Below are 20,700 nucleotides of genomic sequence, written 5' to 3'. Positions count from 1 at the left end.
TAGGGTGGCTGTAATGCTGTGTTAAATGGGCCTCATGCAGTGAGCTGAACCAAGAGCCACTGTAGGCATGTAGCTTAACTGGGGCCTAATCAAAAGAACTGGTGCTAGAAGTGTTGGGAGCCCTAGTGTAGACTGGGTTTCAGTTGTCAATGCAGAATTCAGCCTCTTGCCAATTAAGCCTTGACTACACATAGCAATTACATCTATTTAGTTAACTTGGTACAACCCTCTCATGTTAATACCATTTAAAATGTAGCTTAATCTGCTAACATATTGAATTAAGTTAAATTTATATTAGCTACTCTTAAAACTGATTTATGAGTGTCCATTCAATAGTGTTCTACTGAATTGATTTAGACAACAGTTTAGTTAAATCAGTGCACTTTGAGTGTATTCAAGGCCTTAGACATGATCCCAGCAGGGTTAGATGACATGCTGAAAACTCTAGTGAAATCCAAAATGCTGTCGACAATAAATGGGAGTTAGCAGTGGTGGAACATTTTTCAAACATTGCCTAGTGCAAAGAAGATTCTGGAGAAGCAGTAAGTGGAAGGACAGCAGAGAGGATGTGAAATTGGAGAGAACAGGGAGAAAAAGGAGGGGATTAATGTAGGAAACAGTAGAGTGAAGGCAGAATTCTGTAAACCTAATAAATGAACAATTTAACTACGTGTTTGTGCATATTGGTTTAGACAAGTTCAGGTATTTGTCCTGGGATTCATTTAGGAGGACTAGGTGTTTTTGCTCTTCAACTACCACCTCTATCTTTCCCCCATTAAATTGGAATTTCTGAGGGCAGGTAGGGATCCCTAAAGAAGCTGCAAAGTGTTTGTCACTCCTGATTTCATAACTGTTCATACACTGATGTCTCACCAAACTTTGGTTGCCCCAGTCACAAGAACACAGAAATGATCACATTGGATCAGACCAGCAGTTGATCCAATCCAGTATCTGGTCTCACCAGTTTCCTCAGAGGAAGTTTATAAGAAACTGTACAACAGGTAATTATGGAACAACCTTCTTACATGGAAAGTTTCTTCATAAACACTGCCAACTAGAGGGTGACTTATGCCCGGAGGGTTTATATCTCTTCTACACCTCTGATGTAACTCTGGATGTTCTTGCTAGCCATGTAAGTGCTTGTCTCACAGAGCCTGCCCTATACTATACCTAATGAACTTGGCTAACTACAGATAAGAATCCAGAAATACCCATGATAAGATAGGCAGGTAACAATTTAATTCCAGGCCATGTTTACTGCCTGCAGCTGACAATTATCTTTCCAATTCTATGAAAACAGCAAGCTGAAACACACTGGAACAGGGTAGGGCATCTAGTAAACAGACCTTCAAGTACAGAATACCGTTTGCTACTAATTTAGAGTGAATTTATTAAGGCGTGTGGGTTTTTCCATGTATACAAATGAAAGCCTGCTTCTGCCAGCCTGAAATATTGAGTTAATGACCAGCCAGTTGTTGAGCTACCTGCTACCCTTCTCATTGCCACAACTCCCAGCCAACAAATAATAGAACCTCCCCTTCCCCAACAGCCAAGGCAGCTTCCCCAAGTAGATACAGCTCCCAACACACACACAACATCTCTGGCACCCAGACACCCTCTACCCCTGCTGCACAGTCCCAGCCCTTAAGGCCAGGACACCCCCTTCACAGGCATGCGTCCCAGCCAACATGCATGCAGCCTCCTCTTGCCCACCAGCCATACCAACCAGCCCAACGTGCATGCAGCCCCTAAATGCACATATAACTTCTAGTCTACAAAACCATTCAAAAATTCATTTCCAGTGAATGCATCCGATGAAGCGAGCTGTAGCTCACGAAAGCTTGTGCTCAAATAAATTGGTTAGTCTCTAAGGTGCCTCTAAAGAGTCCTCCTTTTCTTTTTGCGAATACAGACTAACACGGCTGCTACTCTGAAAACCATTCCTGAGACCGAGACACGCCCCCCCACCACGTCCCCTACGGAGCCCCTCCCTCCTGGGGACCTAGACTCCCCCTCAGAGCCCCCCCATCCAGGGGGCCTAACACCTGCCCCCTCAGAGCCCCCCCCCCCTTCCTGGGGGCCTAGGGCTCCCTTCCCTGCCCTTCAAACCCCTCCTACCCAGGGGGCTAGGCCCCCTTCTCCTCCCCCCTGCCCTTCGGAGCCCTCCCTTTCCGGGGGCCGAGCATCCTCCCCCTCAGAGTGCCCCCTTCCCCCTGCCCTTCGGAGCCCCCCTTCCCCGGGGGCCGAGCATCCTCCCCCTCAGAGTGCCCCCCTCCCCCTGCCCTTCGGAGCCCCCGGGGGCCTAGCATCCTCCCCCTCAGAGTGCCCCCCTCCCCCTGCCCTTCGGAGCCCCCCCCCCCCCCGGGGGCCGAGTATCCTCCCCCTCAGAGTGCCCCCCTCCCCCTGCCCTTCGGAGCCCCCCCCTCCCCGGGGGCCTAGCATCCTCCCCCTCAGAGTGCCCCCCTCCCCCTGCCCTTCGGAGCCCCCGGGGGCCTAGCATCCTCCCCCTCAGAGTGCCCCCCTCCCCGGGGGCCTAGGCCTCCCTTCCCTGCCCTTCAGCGCCCCTCCCCGGGGGCCTAGCCCTTCAGCGCCCCCCGACCCGGGAGGCTCACCCCAAAGGCCCAGCCACCCTGGGTCCCCTTCAGCACTGCAGCCCCTCCCACCGCCACCCAGGCCGGCCCCCCCCCTTCAGCTCCTTGTCTCTCGCCCGACGCCCCCGCTCTCGTCCCGTCGAGACTCGAGGGCGCACGCGCACTGTGCCGAGGCCCCTTGCCCAGGTGGTGCCGCGCGCACATCCGGGTTATCGGTGGGCTGCGCGCGCTCGGCGGCGGGAAGTGGATGGCCCAGTCCTGACGCCTGTCCAGCCACATCCGGGTCCTTCTCCACTACTACTTCCGGGTCGCGGGGGTGACGGCAAGTTCCGCTTCCGGTGTGGCCGGTACCGGGAAAGTGCCGGTTCCGTTACCCAGGGTGAGTGAGGGGGCGAAGGGCCCTTTGCGGCCGCCCGCAGTCGGGACTGGGATCCCTCTCCCACACCGCTCCGTGGGGATGCAGCGGGGGGGGGGGCGCTTCTTCCTCACGGGCCGTGCCCGGCGGGCGGGGGGGCAGCGCCGTGGCTGGACTGAGCTGGGTGGGTGCCACAGGTGCGCCCCCGATGCCGCTGGCTGCAGGGCACCAGCCATCGCCCTGGCTGGCGAGGGCCTGCGGGCCGCGGGACGGGCCGCGGGGGGCCGGCGGCACGGCGCGTGGCGAGGCCCCGGGCACGCCGGTGATGGGGGGCGGTAGCCTCGCCGCTCGTGGTGCGGGCCTGCGGCGTGCCGGGGAGACGGGCTGACATGGCGGCCTGGGGCGAGGCGGTCACTGTGGGCGGTGGGATGGTATCTCAGTGTGCAGGCGGTGGGAGTTGCTAACCCGCAGGTTTAGAAACTCTCCCCTGCCTTTGGGGTGTAGGTGCTTACGCATGTGTCTGTTGCATTAAGGAAAAATGAGAGCGGTCACGAGCCTTGGTTGTAGGAGCCTCGTTAGAGTAGGCCCACTGGCCCCTACTAGCTTGGTAGGCCCTCGTGTCTTGTCTTCCATTTCTGAATAATGGTCTAAGCTGTGACTCCTCAGAGCCCTGGTATACAGAAGACCTATGATAGGTGAAGTGAAAGGGAGACTATGGAGCGCTAGCAATGGAAGTCATTCTGAGTTTGACCAAAACAGAACTTTTGCAGCTGTGCAAGATGCAGAGAGCTTTATCTCCACCATAACATCTGAATTTCTAACTGGAAACATTCTTCTGGGTGGCGAACAAGCTGGTTAATCTGTTTGCATCCACTAGCAGAGCTGAGTGTTCCTGACAGTGAGGTGCGCTCTCTCACTTTCCAGATAAGAGCCTTTGGATTTGGACAGCGCTGTTTGTCTTGGGGGAGGGGGGTGGCAAGTCATCTGAGACCAAGTTTCCCCCAGTGTTGCTCACTGAAGTTCAGGGGGTGCTGGGTGACATGCAGACACAATCTGAATTAGAACCTAGTTCCTCTCAGCTAGTGAAGACCAATGGGAAGGTGCTGGGGTCACTTTTGGAGGGCATGATGCTAGCTGTTGCTAAATAAATGACTACTAGACCTATGCCCAATAAAATCTCTTGATGCTGCAGGTTTATCGCACTTTAATTTTTTTAATGGAAGATTCTTGAGGAAGCTGATGTAGCTTCAGCAGTGCATGAAGTCCTTTGCTCTCTTTGATCCAGCTGTTTCCTTCTAGGCCCATCCTGGGCACATTTGAGAAAGCTGATTGGTTCTGATAACTGATGATCTCTTGGCTGTGGATGAAGTTAATTCAGATCTGTTATCTGCTTCTGATACCAGGCACCTGAAGGTGGTGTACTCCAGCAGCAATAGATGGTTGCTTAAGTGGCTGTACAAGAGAGGAAGGCTGATCTTGTATGTTAAGCACAGGACTGACATGTGAGAGATCTGGTTTCAGTTCATGGCTCAATCCCAGTTCCCTGTGTGATCTTGGGCAAGTCACTTATTCTGTCTGGGCCTACTTTCTCATCTGGAACATGGGGATATATGCTCTTTCTCTTGCGTACTTAGACTGTAAACTCTTCTGGGCAGGGATCATCTCTTACTCTGTGTTTGTACATCACTTACTGCCATGGGGTCTGAGTTTGCTAGGGGCCTCTAAGTGCTACTCTGATACAAATAATAATTTTTCTTTTTGAGCGACCATACAGGATAATATTGGATGCATATCTGTCTTGAAGGATTTAGAATAAAACCCTCAATTTTTTTTATCACCTCTCCTGTTCAGTTGTGTATATGTGGCAGTTAGGAGCGTTAATGAGGAGGTGTGGACTGTGGTATTCTCAGGACTATACAAGCCTTCTGTCCTCATCTGATTTGATTGGTGTCATTGAACAATTACTTCCCTGTGCCTAATAGAGCAAGGGTGTGGTGAGCACTAGTATCCCTTGTGGTCTAGTGGTCAGGATTCCTGGTTTTCACCCAGGCGGCCCAGGTTCAATTTCCCGTGTGGGAACCAGGGGCCCCTGTTCTGCGAGCCCCCCACCGCCTCCCCGCTCCCACACTCCGAGCCGGCTGCATACCTTGCAGCCAGTCCAGTTTCGAACCGCACCCAGAAACCATCTGTACATGCTCGTGCTCCATACACTGCATTTCCTCACCCTCGTGTCCCGCCCCGACACCAAATGGCGGGACTATCTTCCATCTAAAGTGGGTGAGGAGCCCCGGTGGGCCAGCCTTTATTTCACCTTGGTCCCATGGCCCGCTGGAGACATTAGTTGACGGCTCCTTCATGGAGCTGTGAGCACGGGCATGCACCTGGCACGGTTCATCCTGAGGCCTTCCCCTTTTGCTGGCGCACGCCTATCTTGAATGCGCCAGGTTGCAGCCCCTATTCTGGCTCCTCCAGAACCTCTTATTGAGGTTATGGCTGCACTTCTCCCCACACTTGTTCCTTTTTGCACACCCTATCTGTGGCCCCATGTTGACGAGGAGGTCTCGGGACTTCCTCCTCCTGGCTCTGGCCAAAGTTACCATCTATAATACCAGGAGGAGGATGTTAGACGAGGGGGTGCTCTGCGACTGCGGGGCCTATTTCCGTTCCTCCCTAGTTTCATGCATCCGGGCAGAGTTCCACTGAGCAGCGTCCGCTGGCTCCCTCAACAGCTTTGAGGAGCAGTGGGCACGGTCCGGGGTTCTCTGCTTAGTGTCCCCATCCGGTATCCTCATTTTGAACCTTTGACCTTCACTCCGATCCCTGTTTTTCATTAGTTGTCCCCCGCAATCAGTTGGTCCCTGGGTCCAGTGGTCCCTCCCGCTAGGCTGGGGGAGGGGCCTTTAGCAGTAGGTGGGCATGCGCCTGCCCACCTCCTGGGTTTTTCCAATACGACTAGTACGGCTGAGATCCAGATAATTCTGAGGTAGAACACTGGAGAGAGCATCAAATAGAAAAAAAAAAATCAGATTTAAAGCATCTGACAATTTCTTTTCAGTCTGTAGTTCCAACTTGCCTTACTTATTTTTAAACACTTCCATGCACTTGCTGTAGATGTCCTCAGCACTTCTGTGCATCAGCTCTTTCCACTTTCTAATGCCAACCTTCTGTTTGTCCCTTGGGACAGTTTATCACTGGTGATACAGGAGCCTTCTCCTCTTCCCCTCCTGCTAATCTGGAACAGCCTTCCTTTGACCTTGTACCCTCACTGATTCTCCACCCGTTTTCAAACCTCAACAGAAACCATGTTTTCTTCCCTTCTCTATACTACTCATCTCTCTTTCCCTCTGCTATTTGTATGTTGCTGTGTGTGACTTAACTGTAAGCTGTTTTGGACACAGTTGGTATAAATGATACTAAGTAAATCAACAATAGGGTTGTTTTGAGTGAACTATAAGGTACTTATTATGATGTAATTGCATTGTCTGGGCAAGTGCTTTGGCTTTGTTTTCACACACCTACTTTGATAATGGCACAATAAAATATGCCCTGGAGTGTGTTGTATTACACATCTGTAATGGTGTAAATGAGTAGGCAAGGCTAATGCTTAAATCTAACTGTCAAGATTAGAAATATATTTATACGTAGTTCTTCCATAATTACATGTGTAGAACTCACACTCTTGACAGTCTCATTGCTTAATAGTTCCTTAGTGCAGTTGAGATTTGCAGTGACTATGATTGTGACGCTGCTTTACTATAGTTGGGTGCTACTAGCATAGACTGGGCTGGATGTGCATTGAATCAGCATTGTTGGAGCACCTTAATGAATATAATACTGCTAAATTCAATACAAATGTAACTACAGGCCCCAGTTTTAGCTCTGCACTTTATCCCTCAGTTTTAAAACTTGGTCATAGCTGCTGCAGTTCATACAAAATTAAAAACTTTAAACAAACAACCTAAGTAATACTGCAGCTTTTAAAATACTGTAAGTATAAACTTAATTGCCTTCCAATTAAATGCTTTTCTCACTTCTGTATTTTTTTTAATATCACCATCTCTTTGTCCCTTCCCTTCTTGCAGATATCGCTGGCAGTAATACTGAACATATGCTTCAAGGATGTCTCTCTCTCTCATAATAAAATGGGGTGGACAGGAATATTCTATAACCTCATTATCAGAAGATGATACAGTGTTAGATCTTAAACAATCTCTCAAAGGCCTTACAGGAGTGCTACCAGAGCGCCAAAAGCTGCTTGGACTTAAAATGAAAGGTAATTCTTCACATTAGTTATTGGTGGAGCTGCGTAACTCAGAGGAAGAATCTGCTTTTGTGTGTCCAAGCTGTATACCCCAGTGGAGCTCTCTCCTCCCCACCCGAATGGCTATGGATTTTGGATGGGTGTGTTCACAGGGATGTCACACGTCACGGGATGTTGCTTAGCATTGGTACATCATGCCTGTTTTTAAATAATTTGCAGAAATTTCACATCAGTCAAAGTTTTTTTTTAAAAAAAAAAGTAAACTGCAAGTATGAGAGGGATTTTATGTATAGTACCTGGGCAATGAAGCCCCTGTCTTGATTGGAGATTCAAAGCACTGTTGTAATATAAGTAATTTTTTATTTCAGTTTGGCATTACTCTGTATTAATACAGGTTCATAATAATAGTCTATCCTTGAACGTGTTAGTGACATAGGGAAACTGAGGCTCCAATGACATGGTATTTAGTATGGGTCTGTCATCTTAAACCAAATGAAATCCCTCGACTTCAGTGCGAAAACAATGATCTGCTTGTATTGTAGGCAAACCTGCAGACAATGATGTTAAGCTCGGAGCTCTCAAACTGAAACCAAATACTAAAATCATGATGATGGGAACTCGTGAAGAGAGTTTGGTAAACATTTTCTTTTTGCCCATTTGTTTCTATAAAATTATGAACTACACTTTGTCATGTGTTTCCTAATTGTGACTGAAATTCTAGTGTTCCAGAGACTAGTTAGTTTAAGAATAATGGCACCATACCAACTTTGCTGCTCCTGCCTTGTGTGTAAAATGAACTTCCCTGTAGAACTGTAATAGATTTGCTTGTTATAATTGCTGTAGTGATCAGTCTTAAGTATAAGCTCTGTTATGTGCTTCTAGCACCTCTGAAACGTTTCACTAATTGTGCCACTGTTAAAATGAAAAGCATATAGATTAAGCAGTTTTATCTTTTTCCTGTAATGTGTTGTAACAAAATCCTGAGATTCAATTGTGTTTATTTTAATGCTGCTGTATTTTTTCATCCTTCTAGGAGGATGTCCTTGGACCACCCCCTGACAATGATGATGTAGTCAATGACTTTGATATTGAAGAAGAAGTTGTTGAAGTAGAAAATAGGTGTGTTATAGCCATTTTAAGAAAAGATTGCAATGTTGCTGAATGTTCAGTCCTCACTTGTTAACTATAACTGTATGTACTGTTGTATTAGGGAAGAAAACCTACTAAAAATTTCCCGCAGAGTCAAAGAGTACAAAGTGGAAATTCTGAATCCTCCTAGGGAAGGGAAAAAGCTGTTGGTACTAGATGTTGATTACACACTGTTTGGTAAGTTATCAAACTTTTTTTTTTTTAAGAAATTAGTCTGGTCATTAACTACTATGTTAGCCTTTGATAGGTATTTTTCCCCTTACAAGTCACAGTTAATACCATCTGCTTGTACCACCATACTGCTGCCTTGTACTGTTTTTTTGTCTTGCATTGCTACTATTTTTAAAATAGCCTTGTGCTTTATCAACATTGAATACTGTTGATTTAAGGCCACAATACATAAACACGGGATTTGGGATCCATGCACGGTACCGCATTATAGCAGGGACCGCATTAAAATGAATTGCAATTAAAGTAATTTAAATTTGGGATCCGTGGCTGCAACCGCATTATATGCGAATTTGTGCTATATAGACGTGTGTTCTAGCGAGGGTCCGGTGTAATTTTCCTTTTGTATGCTGTCCCAGGCATTGAGGTGGCAGTGAATGGAAAAACACTTATTTTAAATATGATAAAGTCAACCTGTAGGTGATAATGTTTCTCTTTTTGGTAAGAGGAGATTAGTTCAGTGTTGATTCTCCATGGAGTTTTGAAACACCACTCCATAATGCATTGCATATTTAAACTACCAAAATGGTTTCTCTGAGAGATCAGTGTTTTCTTATGACTTCACAGACTGTATTGGGATATGGGGACATTATGGAGTTTGACTCTAAACCTTGCCAATTATCTTTCTCTCTCCTTTCCTCCAACCCCCTAAAAAATTATGTGTGAGATGTTTGTAATCCAGGATCAGAATTCAAGTCATTAGTAAGAACATGAGTTGAAGGTGCTGTAATAATGAGAGTTTCACAGGAAGCCATTTTCTAATGAAGGCAGACTGTTATGTTTATGTGTTTGACAGTAAGAATCATTAAGGCACATGGTCACAAATATTGCCTTTTGAAATAAAGGAGGAAAAATGGTCCTATGGTTAACTGGACTCTGTCTGAGGGAACCTATGTTACATTTTTGGTTCTGCCACAGGCTTGGGCAAGCTACAGTCTCTCTGCTTTAGTTCCCAGAGTGGGGATACAACTTCCCTGTATAATAGGATTTAGGAGAATTTATTCATTGTTTTTTTGTAGTGTTGGGTGTTTCATTGATGGGGCCCATACAGGAATTGGATTTAACAAAAAATATGCTAAACTAATAATGAGTTGTTTGTTTTCCTCTCAGACCATAGGTCATGTGCAGAAACTGGGGTAGAGTTAATGAGGCCATACCTTCATGAATTCCTGACGTCTGCATATGAAGATTATGATATTGTAATTTGGTGTAAGTTATTTTCTTTACCAAATGAAAATCTTGTGAATTGTTTAGCATGTGGGATGCTGCAGTAAAGTTGTTAAATATAATTGCATCTTTTGCTGTTTATTGTAAAACCTTATGCAATACCTTAATTTTGGCTGTATTGAATTTAATCCCTGAGTGAGTAGTCGGTTCATGCTCAGTAGTGATTAGATCTATTTTTAGAAAGATGGTAGACCTCATGTGATAGCTCAGTGGTTTGAGCGTTGGCCTGCTAAACCCAGGCTTGTGAGTTCAATCCTTGAGGGGGCCACTTAGGGATCTGGGGCAAAAATTGGGGATTGGCCCTGCTTTGAGCAGGGGGTTGGACTAGATGCCCTCCTGAGGTCCCTTCCAACCCTGAGATTCTATGATTCTATGTAGCTAAACACAGTATACTGCCCAGGCAAATAAATGAATGTGGTGAAGAAATGAACAGGGTATAAAACAATATCGAATATTACTTTGTACAGATTAACAAGTAATTGAAGGGATCAAGATGTATGTTAAACACCCATACGCTGCTTGATGATGTGCATATATCCCAAAGCAGCCAATAGATAAAGCGTATTCATCAGCAGAGTGGGGCAGGAAACAAGCAAAACTCTGCCATTATTACAGGGTGGTCACTAATTTGCCCTAACACACCAGTTGGTTTCCTGTCTTCTCGCAGGTTGAGGCTTGTCTCGAGCTGAGCTACGGTCTAATTTTTTTTAATCTAGCTTTAATCATGTTACAGCAAAATGGTTAATTTAGTTTAAATAGTCTGCCTTTTAAAGTGTGTGCAGAATTTGATCTAGTCTGTTAGCTTTTTCAAGCTAAAAGGAATTAGTTTCAACTAAATATTTTATATAGGAAACAAACTTGAGGACAGTGGTGGAGGGAAAATGTAATGATAGTTTAACTTGTACCAAGCAGTTAAACAGAAATGATAGTTTAAAAGAACTGAAACTTTACCTTTCACTGGTTCATCTTGATAAAGTGTTCTTCTCCCTCCTCCCCTTGTTTTAGCTGCTACTAATATGAAGTGGATTGAAGCTAAAATGAAAGTAAGTTATGTCTGGAAATATCATTTGTTTCTGTTATGTTGTTAGTATTTGGTAGATAGGGGTTTGAAACCTTTAATCGGACTGTGTTCAGCAGCTTATATAGCAATACTAGCAGTTAGGGAGTGTGGGCAGGGCGATAAAAAGCTGTTTGGGTTTTCTAAAAGTTCCTAGTGTTTTTAAAACAGTCTCCCTCACAAAACTGAGAATAATCCTAATTTTAGAATTCCATACAAATGCGCTAGGAGGTGCTAGAGATTAGATTGGTCATGCAGATTTTGCTCTCATTTGTATATATAATCTGTAATTATATCAAATACTATTTTTCATAAATGTAATGCAGTTTTAAGTGTCCATAGATACACATGTAGCATCCTAGAGAACAGCAGGAGGGAACCCCTCCCATTTTTTCCTTGCACCTTCCCCAATGGTGGAGTTCTGCTCTCTCCTGTGCCTCTTACAAAGTCCATAGGAGCCCTTTCAGATCCAGTTCTTTACTGATTTAAGCGCAATAGACAATTAGCTAGTGACAGCACAGCTGACTTAGCTGTGAACATATTTGCAGCTAGCTTTAGCTATCCACTTAGTGAGCTTAGTAAAAATTACTGTGTGCTTGCTTTGTAATTTTCAAATTCTCAAAACTCAGTCAAATCAAAACCAGTTTCAGTTCCAGATTTATGCCTTTTGTACTTCTGCTGTTTTGGCTTTGTAGCTGCCATTTTTTGAGTGTTTTTTTAATTGGGACAAGTATATTTTCCACTTTGCTTATGCTCAGAATAGTCATGGTCTTTTTATAAATCAGCTTCAGATAGAGATCAGTGATCGAGAACTTCAGGCAAAGCTATGAAAGCTTTGAGTTATGAATGAAATTGGGGTGAGAATGGTAAACATGACCCATCCTTAACTATGGTCAATTGTACCTCACTATGATAAATTAGTCTGTCAGACTTTCCTGCTCTTATTTTTTTATTGGCTAGCGTTTATTGCGAGGGAAACTTCAGAGAGTTTACATTTCAGTTCACTGGTACTAAAAAATGGTTTCAAACCAATGTGGATATATGATTAAATATCTTTGTAAAAGGGTTGCTTACCACTCATGTGAGGTGCAGCTGCTGCCTCAGTTTCCCCTCTCTGGTTGGTCAGCACTCTAGATAAAACCAACAATCGTCCTGTCATAGGTAAAGGAAAGTCTAATGAAATAAGAGATCCAGAAAACCAATAATTTGCCTTTCTTTGTCCACAGCCCATTCCCTAGATACATGCAACAATCTCCCCTTGATTGCTGGGATAGAACCAGACTACCTCTAGATGGTACCTCGGCGCCCCAGGGGCGCCTGTGTGATCTCCCTCTACCATGGGCTGCAGGTAGTCCTGGATAGCAAAGCAGTCATTTGGTCTAAACTCAGCTGTATCTGCTTCATACTCAGGCCTTCCTGGTTTCCTTCTCTGCTGGGAGCCCCACTGTGGTCCAGGCCTCAATCTTGGTCACTTGATTCCCACCGATAGCAGTTTGCTGCTTCTCTCTCTAAACTGAGTAGAAGACCTCTCTTGTATAGTTGTCCCCTTCCATAGCTTCAAGCTTATGTTGCTTCTAGCCTACAGTTTGCATCCTCCATTTGGGAACAACCACCCCCAAAGTACCTGGCCTTAAAGGGCTGAAACAGAAAAAAGTTCTGGAGCTGTCCTTAAAGGACCACCACACGTTGTTAGTTCTCAGAGGTAACATCTGCAGCAACAAAAATGAGGCAGAATAACTCAGTTCAATTTTATTCTTATCACACACACATAAATGGAATTCAGATGCTGTTTAGCATTTTGCTTTGGTATAACACTGACACTGATCTATGTAGAGAGCACTCTTCATTTGTAAGAAGATTCACTTTGTACATAACAGCAAGGCATTCAGGTGTGGCTAGATGTCTGAAGGAAAGCTGTTGCAGTGGATGGTTTGTGCTTACTTGGCGCATGGTTCTGAATTTTAATTCTGGTATGTGCAACAAAGGAATAAATAAAATTTACACATTATAGCAAAGTTTAGTGTTACATGATAGTTTTAAGAAAGGATTTGAAATAGAAATGATGCAGTGTCATTTACTCAAAGATTATTTTCTATAAATGATCTAAGTTGTCTGTGCTCCCATTGTTTCAGGAGTGGCCAGGTCTATAAAAGGTGAGCCACATCTGTTGCAAGGCTGATCCTTTCATTAGGCACTTACTTACTGTCCCACATGTTGACTACTATCATATTTGCTTGGTCGTTGGGCCTGGCTATAATGTGGAACAGGAGCAAATTGAAGAAAGGAAAACACACGCTCTTTGTTACACACTTAGCTCTAGAGACTGAGCGGGGGTCGACATCATCTAGAAATTTTGGAGAACATTGCCCCCTCTTCTCTTCTTGCTTGTTGTGGATACAGGGATGATACTGAGGTGGGTCAGAAGCTCTCTGTATCTTCTCTCTTCACTGAACTCACTGATTTTATTCTGATGTCAGTTTATGAAGTTTGGCCCGAGGAATTGCAATACTACACTCTCACCAGTTTTTTCTGTTAGTAGAATTCTGTACTTTATTCTCGCTGAATAGGAGAGTAGAAATCTATTTTTTGCATGTCTCCATTCATCCTCCGCCGCTGACCCCTTCACAAATATAATGTGTTGCAATCAAAGTTTTTAATTGATAGCAGTAAAACTGTCTGTCTGGAATTTCAATTATTAATCTCTGTTACCCAGGAGCTGGGAGTGAGTACAAATGCAAACTACAAGATAACCTTCATGTTGGACAGTGCTGCCATGATAACGGTGCACACTCCAAGGAGAGGACTAATAGATGTAAGAATCATTTTGTATTTCCTAGATTAATGGCTTTCCTCCTTTTAAACAGCAAAGTTTTTTCTCTTTTAAAATAGCTGGTGATCGGAACCCCCTTTATATATTTTTGTTTGTGTTGGGACTTGCACATAAGAAAATCCTAAAAACCACCTGAAGTTCAGGAAGGGGGACTGGGAAGAACAATCTCACTGTAGCATTTTGAATTTACAGTCGTTCTTTGGTTATAATAGACAATGTGGCGGTCAAACAACTAATAAATAGGGCTATTAGGAGAACATTCATTTGTGTCACAAGACTACTTTTCACGATATACATTTAATGAGTAATTTTGAAGTACTATATTGAAGACAATAGACTGCATGCACCTGCTAATTCTTCAGCAAAAGGATAAGTGAAAAGTACAGTAAAGTTGCAATACTGATGGTATGATTTCCACATCTCTTGCAATCTTTACATCATGTGTTTTACCTCAGGTAACTCTTACACACTTCTATTTGCAGGTGAAACCTCTTGGTGTTATATGGGGCAAATTTTCGGAATTTTACAACAAGAAAAATACTATCATGTTTGATGATATTGGACGAAACTTTCTAATGAACCCACAAAATGGACTAAAGGTAACTTTCAATGAAATTATTAGCAAAGCAGCAACAAATGAAAGTAAATTGACTTCTTATAGCTGCTTTCTGTATTTCTTTACTGTGTTTTTAAACTACTGTGAGATGTTGATGAACAAAACACAATGCATATTTGATAGTTTAAAAACAAAACAACTATTTGGACTAGATAATTGCTTTTTAGTAGTAAGGGAGATGTACTGAATATGGTATTTTGATTTACTGTTAAAGTAGAAACATTTAGACTACTGAAATGAAGTAGGAAGACTAAAGACCAATCAGATTAGGCCCCACTGTGCTTGGTGCTGTACAAACATAGGATATATGACATTAAATATCTTGTTGCTATACTTTATCAGAGGTATGCCAATATAAAAAAGGTCCTGCTCCTATGAAATCAGTGGTACTGCAGAAATGCAAGTTATCATACGGAACAAAATTGCCAACTAACTTGTTTTCAGACTCCTCTTTATTGATGTTGATTCAGTAAATAGAAAGAACACTGCTTGAATTTCTGATAATGGGTTAAACTTGTTAAACTCGTGTTGTTCATGAGGAAAAAAAATCTTGTCAGTCTAAGAAATAGGACTCCAAGATGTTTGCACACGGACATATGATGGGTGAAATTGTATGAAATTTTCAGTAAGAAATGTGCACTGTTTTGGGAAGCAGAAGATTATCAATGCTCTTTCTGTGACAGGACTGCCCAAGGATATTCCTCCAGGGCAAAATCCTAAGAGAAGTGTATGGCAAAATGCTATTAGTAAAGTAGAGGGGGAAGAATGGTGAGTGGCTAAAATGAGGCAAAGGTATAACACATACCAAGACTAAGGCAATTGTCAGCAAAGCTATATTAAAGCCTTCTTTTTCCAAAGAAGCTGTCACCCTAGTAAAATGTTTGTGTTGGATGAGACATGTTGTTGAGGTAATGCCACAAAGTTCAAGGAACTGAAAACTATTCTTACATCCCTTGTTGTTGTAAAATCTATCTGGTTGTGTTAGAAATTGTGGCAGACCAGTGCAAATCGCTTGACCGTTGAGTCTGACTAGAGGGAGACGTGATGAAGTGCGAGACTGACAGAACAGTATCATTACTTGTTCACGGGGGTACAGCACAAATGTGTTACAGCCCAGATTATATTGACAGCAAGACAAATTGGAGGTGGTTGTTGAGAGAGGATGTTGGAGGAGAGGGAATCAAGATCAGATTTTCAACCTAAGGCAAAAGAATTTAATCAGCCACTCCACTTGGGCTTCACTGATTGTCTAAAAGCTTATGATACAAGTAGATAGCGAGATTTGGAATGAGTTTCACAGCTCCTTTAAAAGGTCACAGTCAACTCAAAATCATTTAAGTTTTTTGAACCCTCTATTGTTACAAGCAACACCAGAGATTACTGAGACACAAAACTTCCTTTTCAGTTTTGTTTTGTGCAGTTATTTTTACTTTGTTCCTCTCTCCACCCCCTTTTTGGTGGTGTGTGTGGGGGCGTCTTTCACAGAATAATAGGGGAGAGAAAAATGGTAGGGAAAAATGTAATGCCACAAACTAGCAGGGGAATTTGGGGAAGACGCAATACCTGACGCTTCAATTGACTTGTATTTGACTCTGTCCCTTTAACTAACTCAGAAGTCAAATAACCTGTAATAGACATGTTCAAGCTAGAATAGCAGCAGATTGATCTGGGACTGGAAAATACCTTAAGTTCTTACTATAATTTTGTACCTCTGTGGTGAGATGGCAACAGGAACAGACTGAGAACAGAAAAGTAACAGTAGTGTTCTGTTATGGATACTTAAGGGACTTCCTTTCTATGAGGTAGAAAGTTTTCTACAGAAACTTGTGGAAATGATCATTTAAATGTCTCAGTTATGGCCATCCAGGCGTCCAGATTCCAAATGCAGTATGCATACCACATAACTTAAGACTTTAGTGAACTGAGCTTCAGATTGTAGGCACTTCTGGACTAACTAGCGGGAAAGTAATTATGAAGAGTATCCTCCTTTGCTCCTGTTTGAAAAAAATGAGACAGCAAGAATTTTATTTTCTAGTTGGTTTAAGCGGTGGGCATTTCATGAAGGATGAGATCTCTCAAGAATTAAAAGCCTATAAAGTACCCTGTTCTATACAATACTGGAAAAGACTTAGTTGGTATAGTTTGTATACAGATTATTTTTGTGTAGACTTTTCTGGGATTTCTCTTTACATGAGTGAGTGGCAGGGACGCCTAACTTACTCTGAACAGTATACTTACTTCACAAATAATAAAAAAATATACCTAATTCACAAATAACCAAATGTGAGAGAATTGCAAGTGTTGTGTTAGGCAAATGCTTATACTTCTGTCTCTCAATAGATAAGACCCTTTATGAAAGCACATTTAAATCGGGATAAAGACAAGGAGCTTTTAAAGCTTACTCAGTACCTCAAAGAAATAGCAAAATTAGATGACTTTTTGGAACTGAATCACAAACACTGGGAAAGGTAAGGACTATGTCAAGTTTTCTCCCTCCCATCATCCCTAAATACCATATCCTGCTTTAAAATTACCTGGAAGGAAAAACTGCACTGCTACACACACTTCAACTTGAGATGGGATGGGTCTCTAGTTTTTGGTTAGAACTTAAGGCTTTGATTTATGACCTAACCCACTAAATGGTTTGGGACCTGACAGTTTGGGTGAGCACCTCTTGTTCCATGTGATACTATAGCAGTTGTGGTCAGTGGAAGTGTTCAACCTAACTGCTCTATAGTGGGGTATGGAGGTTAGGGTGTTCTCAATCAGAGGGCCTGGAAGTCCTTCTCTTCTCACCCCCAGTCTGACAGTCTAACTTTATTAACCTTCAGGGCATATTACAGTCTTTTTTCAGAACATATGATTAAAGAGTTGGAGGTGGTTAAATGTGGATCACTGTATATAATGAGGTTCTTAATTGTTAATGAGGGTTTATGCAATGCAGAGGGGTTATGTTGTGCACCAGGTTTGGGCAGTAAAGTATTAAGGCCATATAGCCTTTGGGGGGAGATTTTCAAAGGCATAAAAGGCAGGTAAGTGCCTAACTTCCATTGAAAGTCATTGGGAAGTTGGGCAACTAACTCTCATTTGTGCTTTTGAAAGTCTTCCTCATAATCTTTTATACAAGTGCCCTGAGCTTTGAGAGGAGCTTGCTAAAAGTGGAGTAATTGAATGGCCTTACTCTTTAATGAATGGTCATCAAAACCTTAATGTTTAAAGGCATCTTCCATCAGAATTTGTCAGACTCCTAACAGCAGAATGTTTAGACCAAAAGAACTTAGAGAGAGAGCTATTCAGGTAATTTCTGATTAACTGAAATTTCATTTAAACGTGTTTGTATATTTAGTTAGTTGTTACTTTCAAAAATAGTAACCATGTCTGTGTTGGATTGTAGGAAATCTACTTTTCACAGAGGGGAATGATGGTGAAATCTTGAAAGCTGCCTCTAACCACCACCTTTCCATCACCCAGTGCATTAATGATCATAGGTCTTGAATCATTCCATTTGTAATAAGTCATTCAAAGGCATGCTGGTTCTTAAGCAGTGTCATTATAAAAGAGCTCGTGTCATAAATATAAAGGGAAGGGTAACCACCTTTCTGTATACAGTGCTATAAAATTCCTCCTGGCCAGAGGCAAAACCCTTTCACCTATAAAGGGTTAAGAAGCTATGGTAACCTAGCTAGCACCTGACCCAAATGACCAATGAGAGGACAAGATACTTTCAAATCTGGAGGGGGGACAAAGGGTATTTCTGTCTGTGTGATGATTTTGCCGGGACCAGATCAGGAAGGCAGTCTCAGAACTTCTGTTAAGTTAGTAAGTAATCTAGCTAGAAATGCGTTAGATTTCCTTGTGTGTAAAGGCTGGTAAAATAAGCTGTGCTGGATGGAATATATATATTCCTGTTTTTGTGTCTTTTTGTAACTAAGGTTTTGCCTAGAGGGATTCTCTATGTTTTGAATCTGATTACCCTGTAAGGTATTTACCATCCTGATTTTACAGAGGTGATTATTTTACCTTTTCTTTAATTAAAATTCTCCTTTTAAGAACCTGATTGATTTTTCATTGTTCTTAAGATCCAAGGGTTTGGGTCTGTGTTCACCTGTACAAATTTGTGAGGATTCTTATCAAGCCTTCCCCAGGAAAGAGGGTGTAGGGCTTGGGGGGATATTTTGGGGGAAGACATCTCCAAGTGGGCTCTTTCCCTGTTCTTTGTTTAAAACGCTTGGTGGTGGCAGCATACGGTTCAAGGACAAGGCAAAGTTTGTACCTTGGGAAAGTTTTAACCTGAGCTGGTAAGAATAAGTTTAGAGGGTCTCGCATGCAGGTCCCCACATCTGTATCCTAGAGTTCAGAGTGGGGAAGGAACCTTGACATGGTGGCAGGGTGGTGGGATCGTTTTGAACTAGAAGCACAGCAGGATTTTAAAAGCCAGTTTTGTAAAAGGTGATTGCAGCGATAGATTCTGTGTGTCTGCCTGGGGGACAGAGCAACAGGCATAACAAAAGGATTTTTCTGTAGGTTGAAAACAGCTATCGGGTTACAGCACAGCAAAATTTTACAAGTCAGGTTTTTGGGGGGTTTTTTTGGTTTTTTTTCCTAACTCTCAGGTGTAAAGTTAGTTAAAAACAGAGAGGTTAGGATGACAGACTGCACTGTTCAACAGAAGTTGGAATTAGCCAGATTTGAGGCTGAGGAAAAACAAAAGGAAATCTAACGCATTTCTAGCTAGGATTACTTACTAACTTAACAGAAGTTCTGAGGCTGCCTTCCTGATCTGGTCCCGGCAAAAGCATCACACAGACAGAAAAACCCTTTGTTCCCCCCACCTCCAGATTTGAAAGTATCTTGTCCTCTCATTGGTCATTTGGGTCACGTGCCAGCTAGGTTACCTTAGCTTCTTAACCCTTTACAGGTGAAAGGGTTTTGCCTCTGGCCAGAAGGGATTTTATAGCACTGTATACAGAAAGATGGTTAACCTTCCCTTTATATTTATGACAGCTTGTGTACTAACTAACATTCTCCCCTCCCCCCCATTTTATTTTGTTAAAAATAATTTGTTTTGTTTCTTTCAGGTACCTTTCAAAGAAGCAAGGACAATAGCTTTAATAAACTCTTGTGGCACTGAACTGAAGGAAACATAATTTGAGATCTTTGGACTTTTCCTTGCTTTTCTGCTAGAACACAATAGTGCTGGACACTGACTCAAACACCAGAATGACTGCTTATACTTGGTCTTCCAGTTGGTTTGTTCTAATTTTTTTTTTTTTTTAAGATCACAGCAATAAGCTCAAAGAGAAATAAGTTACTTTTTCTTGCATTCATTTCCGGTGTTATTTAAAATACTTTCTCTTTCATTGCTGCCATAATACCCCCATAACCATTAAAGAACAACACCATTCTGAAACTGGAAAAACAATTGTTTAGACCAAAAAGGTTGAGTAAGGAGCTAGTCTTGGCATTCTCTGAATTCTATCAGTCCTCTTTCCCCTCTGTCTTAGAAACAGTCTCCCTCTCCCATTCCACTATTTAAGACTATAAAATACAAGCTGTCTAATTTTGGTATATATTAGTAGGTCAGTGTTTCTTTGTGCAAGACAGTTCAAGATTGGAAAGCACCATCTCTAAGGCACATATATACCTGTGTGCAAACTTATACTATAAAGCAGTGGATTACCGGAATACAAAAGACAAAATTACAGAGGGAAAGAAATCCAACCTTGTTTAAGTGAAAAGCAGTCTGCCTGAAGAAAAATTCTCCTAACCCGATAAAGGGTGTAAACCTCAAATGAGAGTCACATTCCTACTAAAGCATGAACAAAACCCTTGTTCTGTTCTAGTTAACCTTGTCAAAGTGCAAACACTGTGTTTCAATTATAATATTCAGCCATACTGTTTTTAAAGTATAATTTACTTGCGCTGCTTGAGCCTGCACTATAGAAGTGTCATGTGTGACTGCTGTTTTGCATTACTGACAGTCCTGCATTATGCAGTTCTTGTATTTGAAAGAAGACTGACCCTTTCAAATAAAGATGGTATATATTGTTCTTAAGGAACTATAGCAGTTGTGTAAATAAAATACCTTTTTCTTAACGTGTTGGTTGCATGTGTCTTATGTTATTTTTCTTAACAAGGATCTCTTTCTCCTTCCCCATATTAATCTTACACAATTTTTAAGGACCCTCTTTTCCCGTCTGTGTGAATAACCCTATCATTGAATCACATGAGGATTTTTGCATCTAATTGTCCTAATTTTAGTGGGAAATGGTTTTGGGTTTTATTGTCAAAGAAAACAGGTTGGGAAAGAGATGTACTTTGTTAACTACCTTTACTGGGTAAATGAACTATGACACTACATTTCAGGACTGATCAAACTCTCACTG

The 20,700-nt window shown here is 42.6% G+C and overlaps 1 protein-coding gene across 1 annotated transcript; it reads left to right on the top strand.

Moving 5' to 3' along the window:
- The first annotated feature begins 2,816 nt into the window (after nucleotides 1-2,816).
- Nucleotides 2,817-20,410, top strand: UBLCP1 (ubiquitin like domain containing CTD phosphatase 1). The gene is made up of 11 exons (XM_084637396.1): nucleotides 2,817-2,970; nucleotides 7,029-7,219; nucleotides 7,750-7,841; nucleotides 8,241-8,326; nucleotides 8,418-8,533; nucleotides 9,695-9,793; nucleotides 10,817-10,854; nucleotides 13,582-13,680; nucleotides 14,181-14,297; nucleotides 16,655-16,782; nucleotides 19,393-20,410. The coding sequence occupies exons 2-11, from the start codon at nucleotides 7,066-7,068 to the stop codon at nucleotides 19,418-19,420; spliced, it is 957 nt and encodes a 318-aa protein (XP_084493522.1). The 5' UTR covers nucleotides 2,817-2,970; nucleotides 7,029-7,065; the 3' UTR covers nucleotides 19,421-20,410.
- Nucleotides 20,411-20,700: the final 290 nt, after the last annotated feature.

Source organism: Lepidochelys olivacea (assembly GCF_965140295.1).
Source record: "Lepidochelys olivacea isolate rLepOli2 genome assembly, chromosome: 8".
In the NCBI taxonomy this organism is placed as follows: Eukaryota; Metazoa; Chordata; order Testudines; family Cheloniidae; genus Lepidochelys; species Lepidochelys olivacea.
Note: the sequence above shows the minus strand (reverse complement) of the source record. Positions and strands in the feature narration are given on the sequence as shown.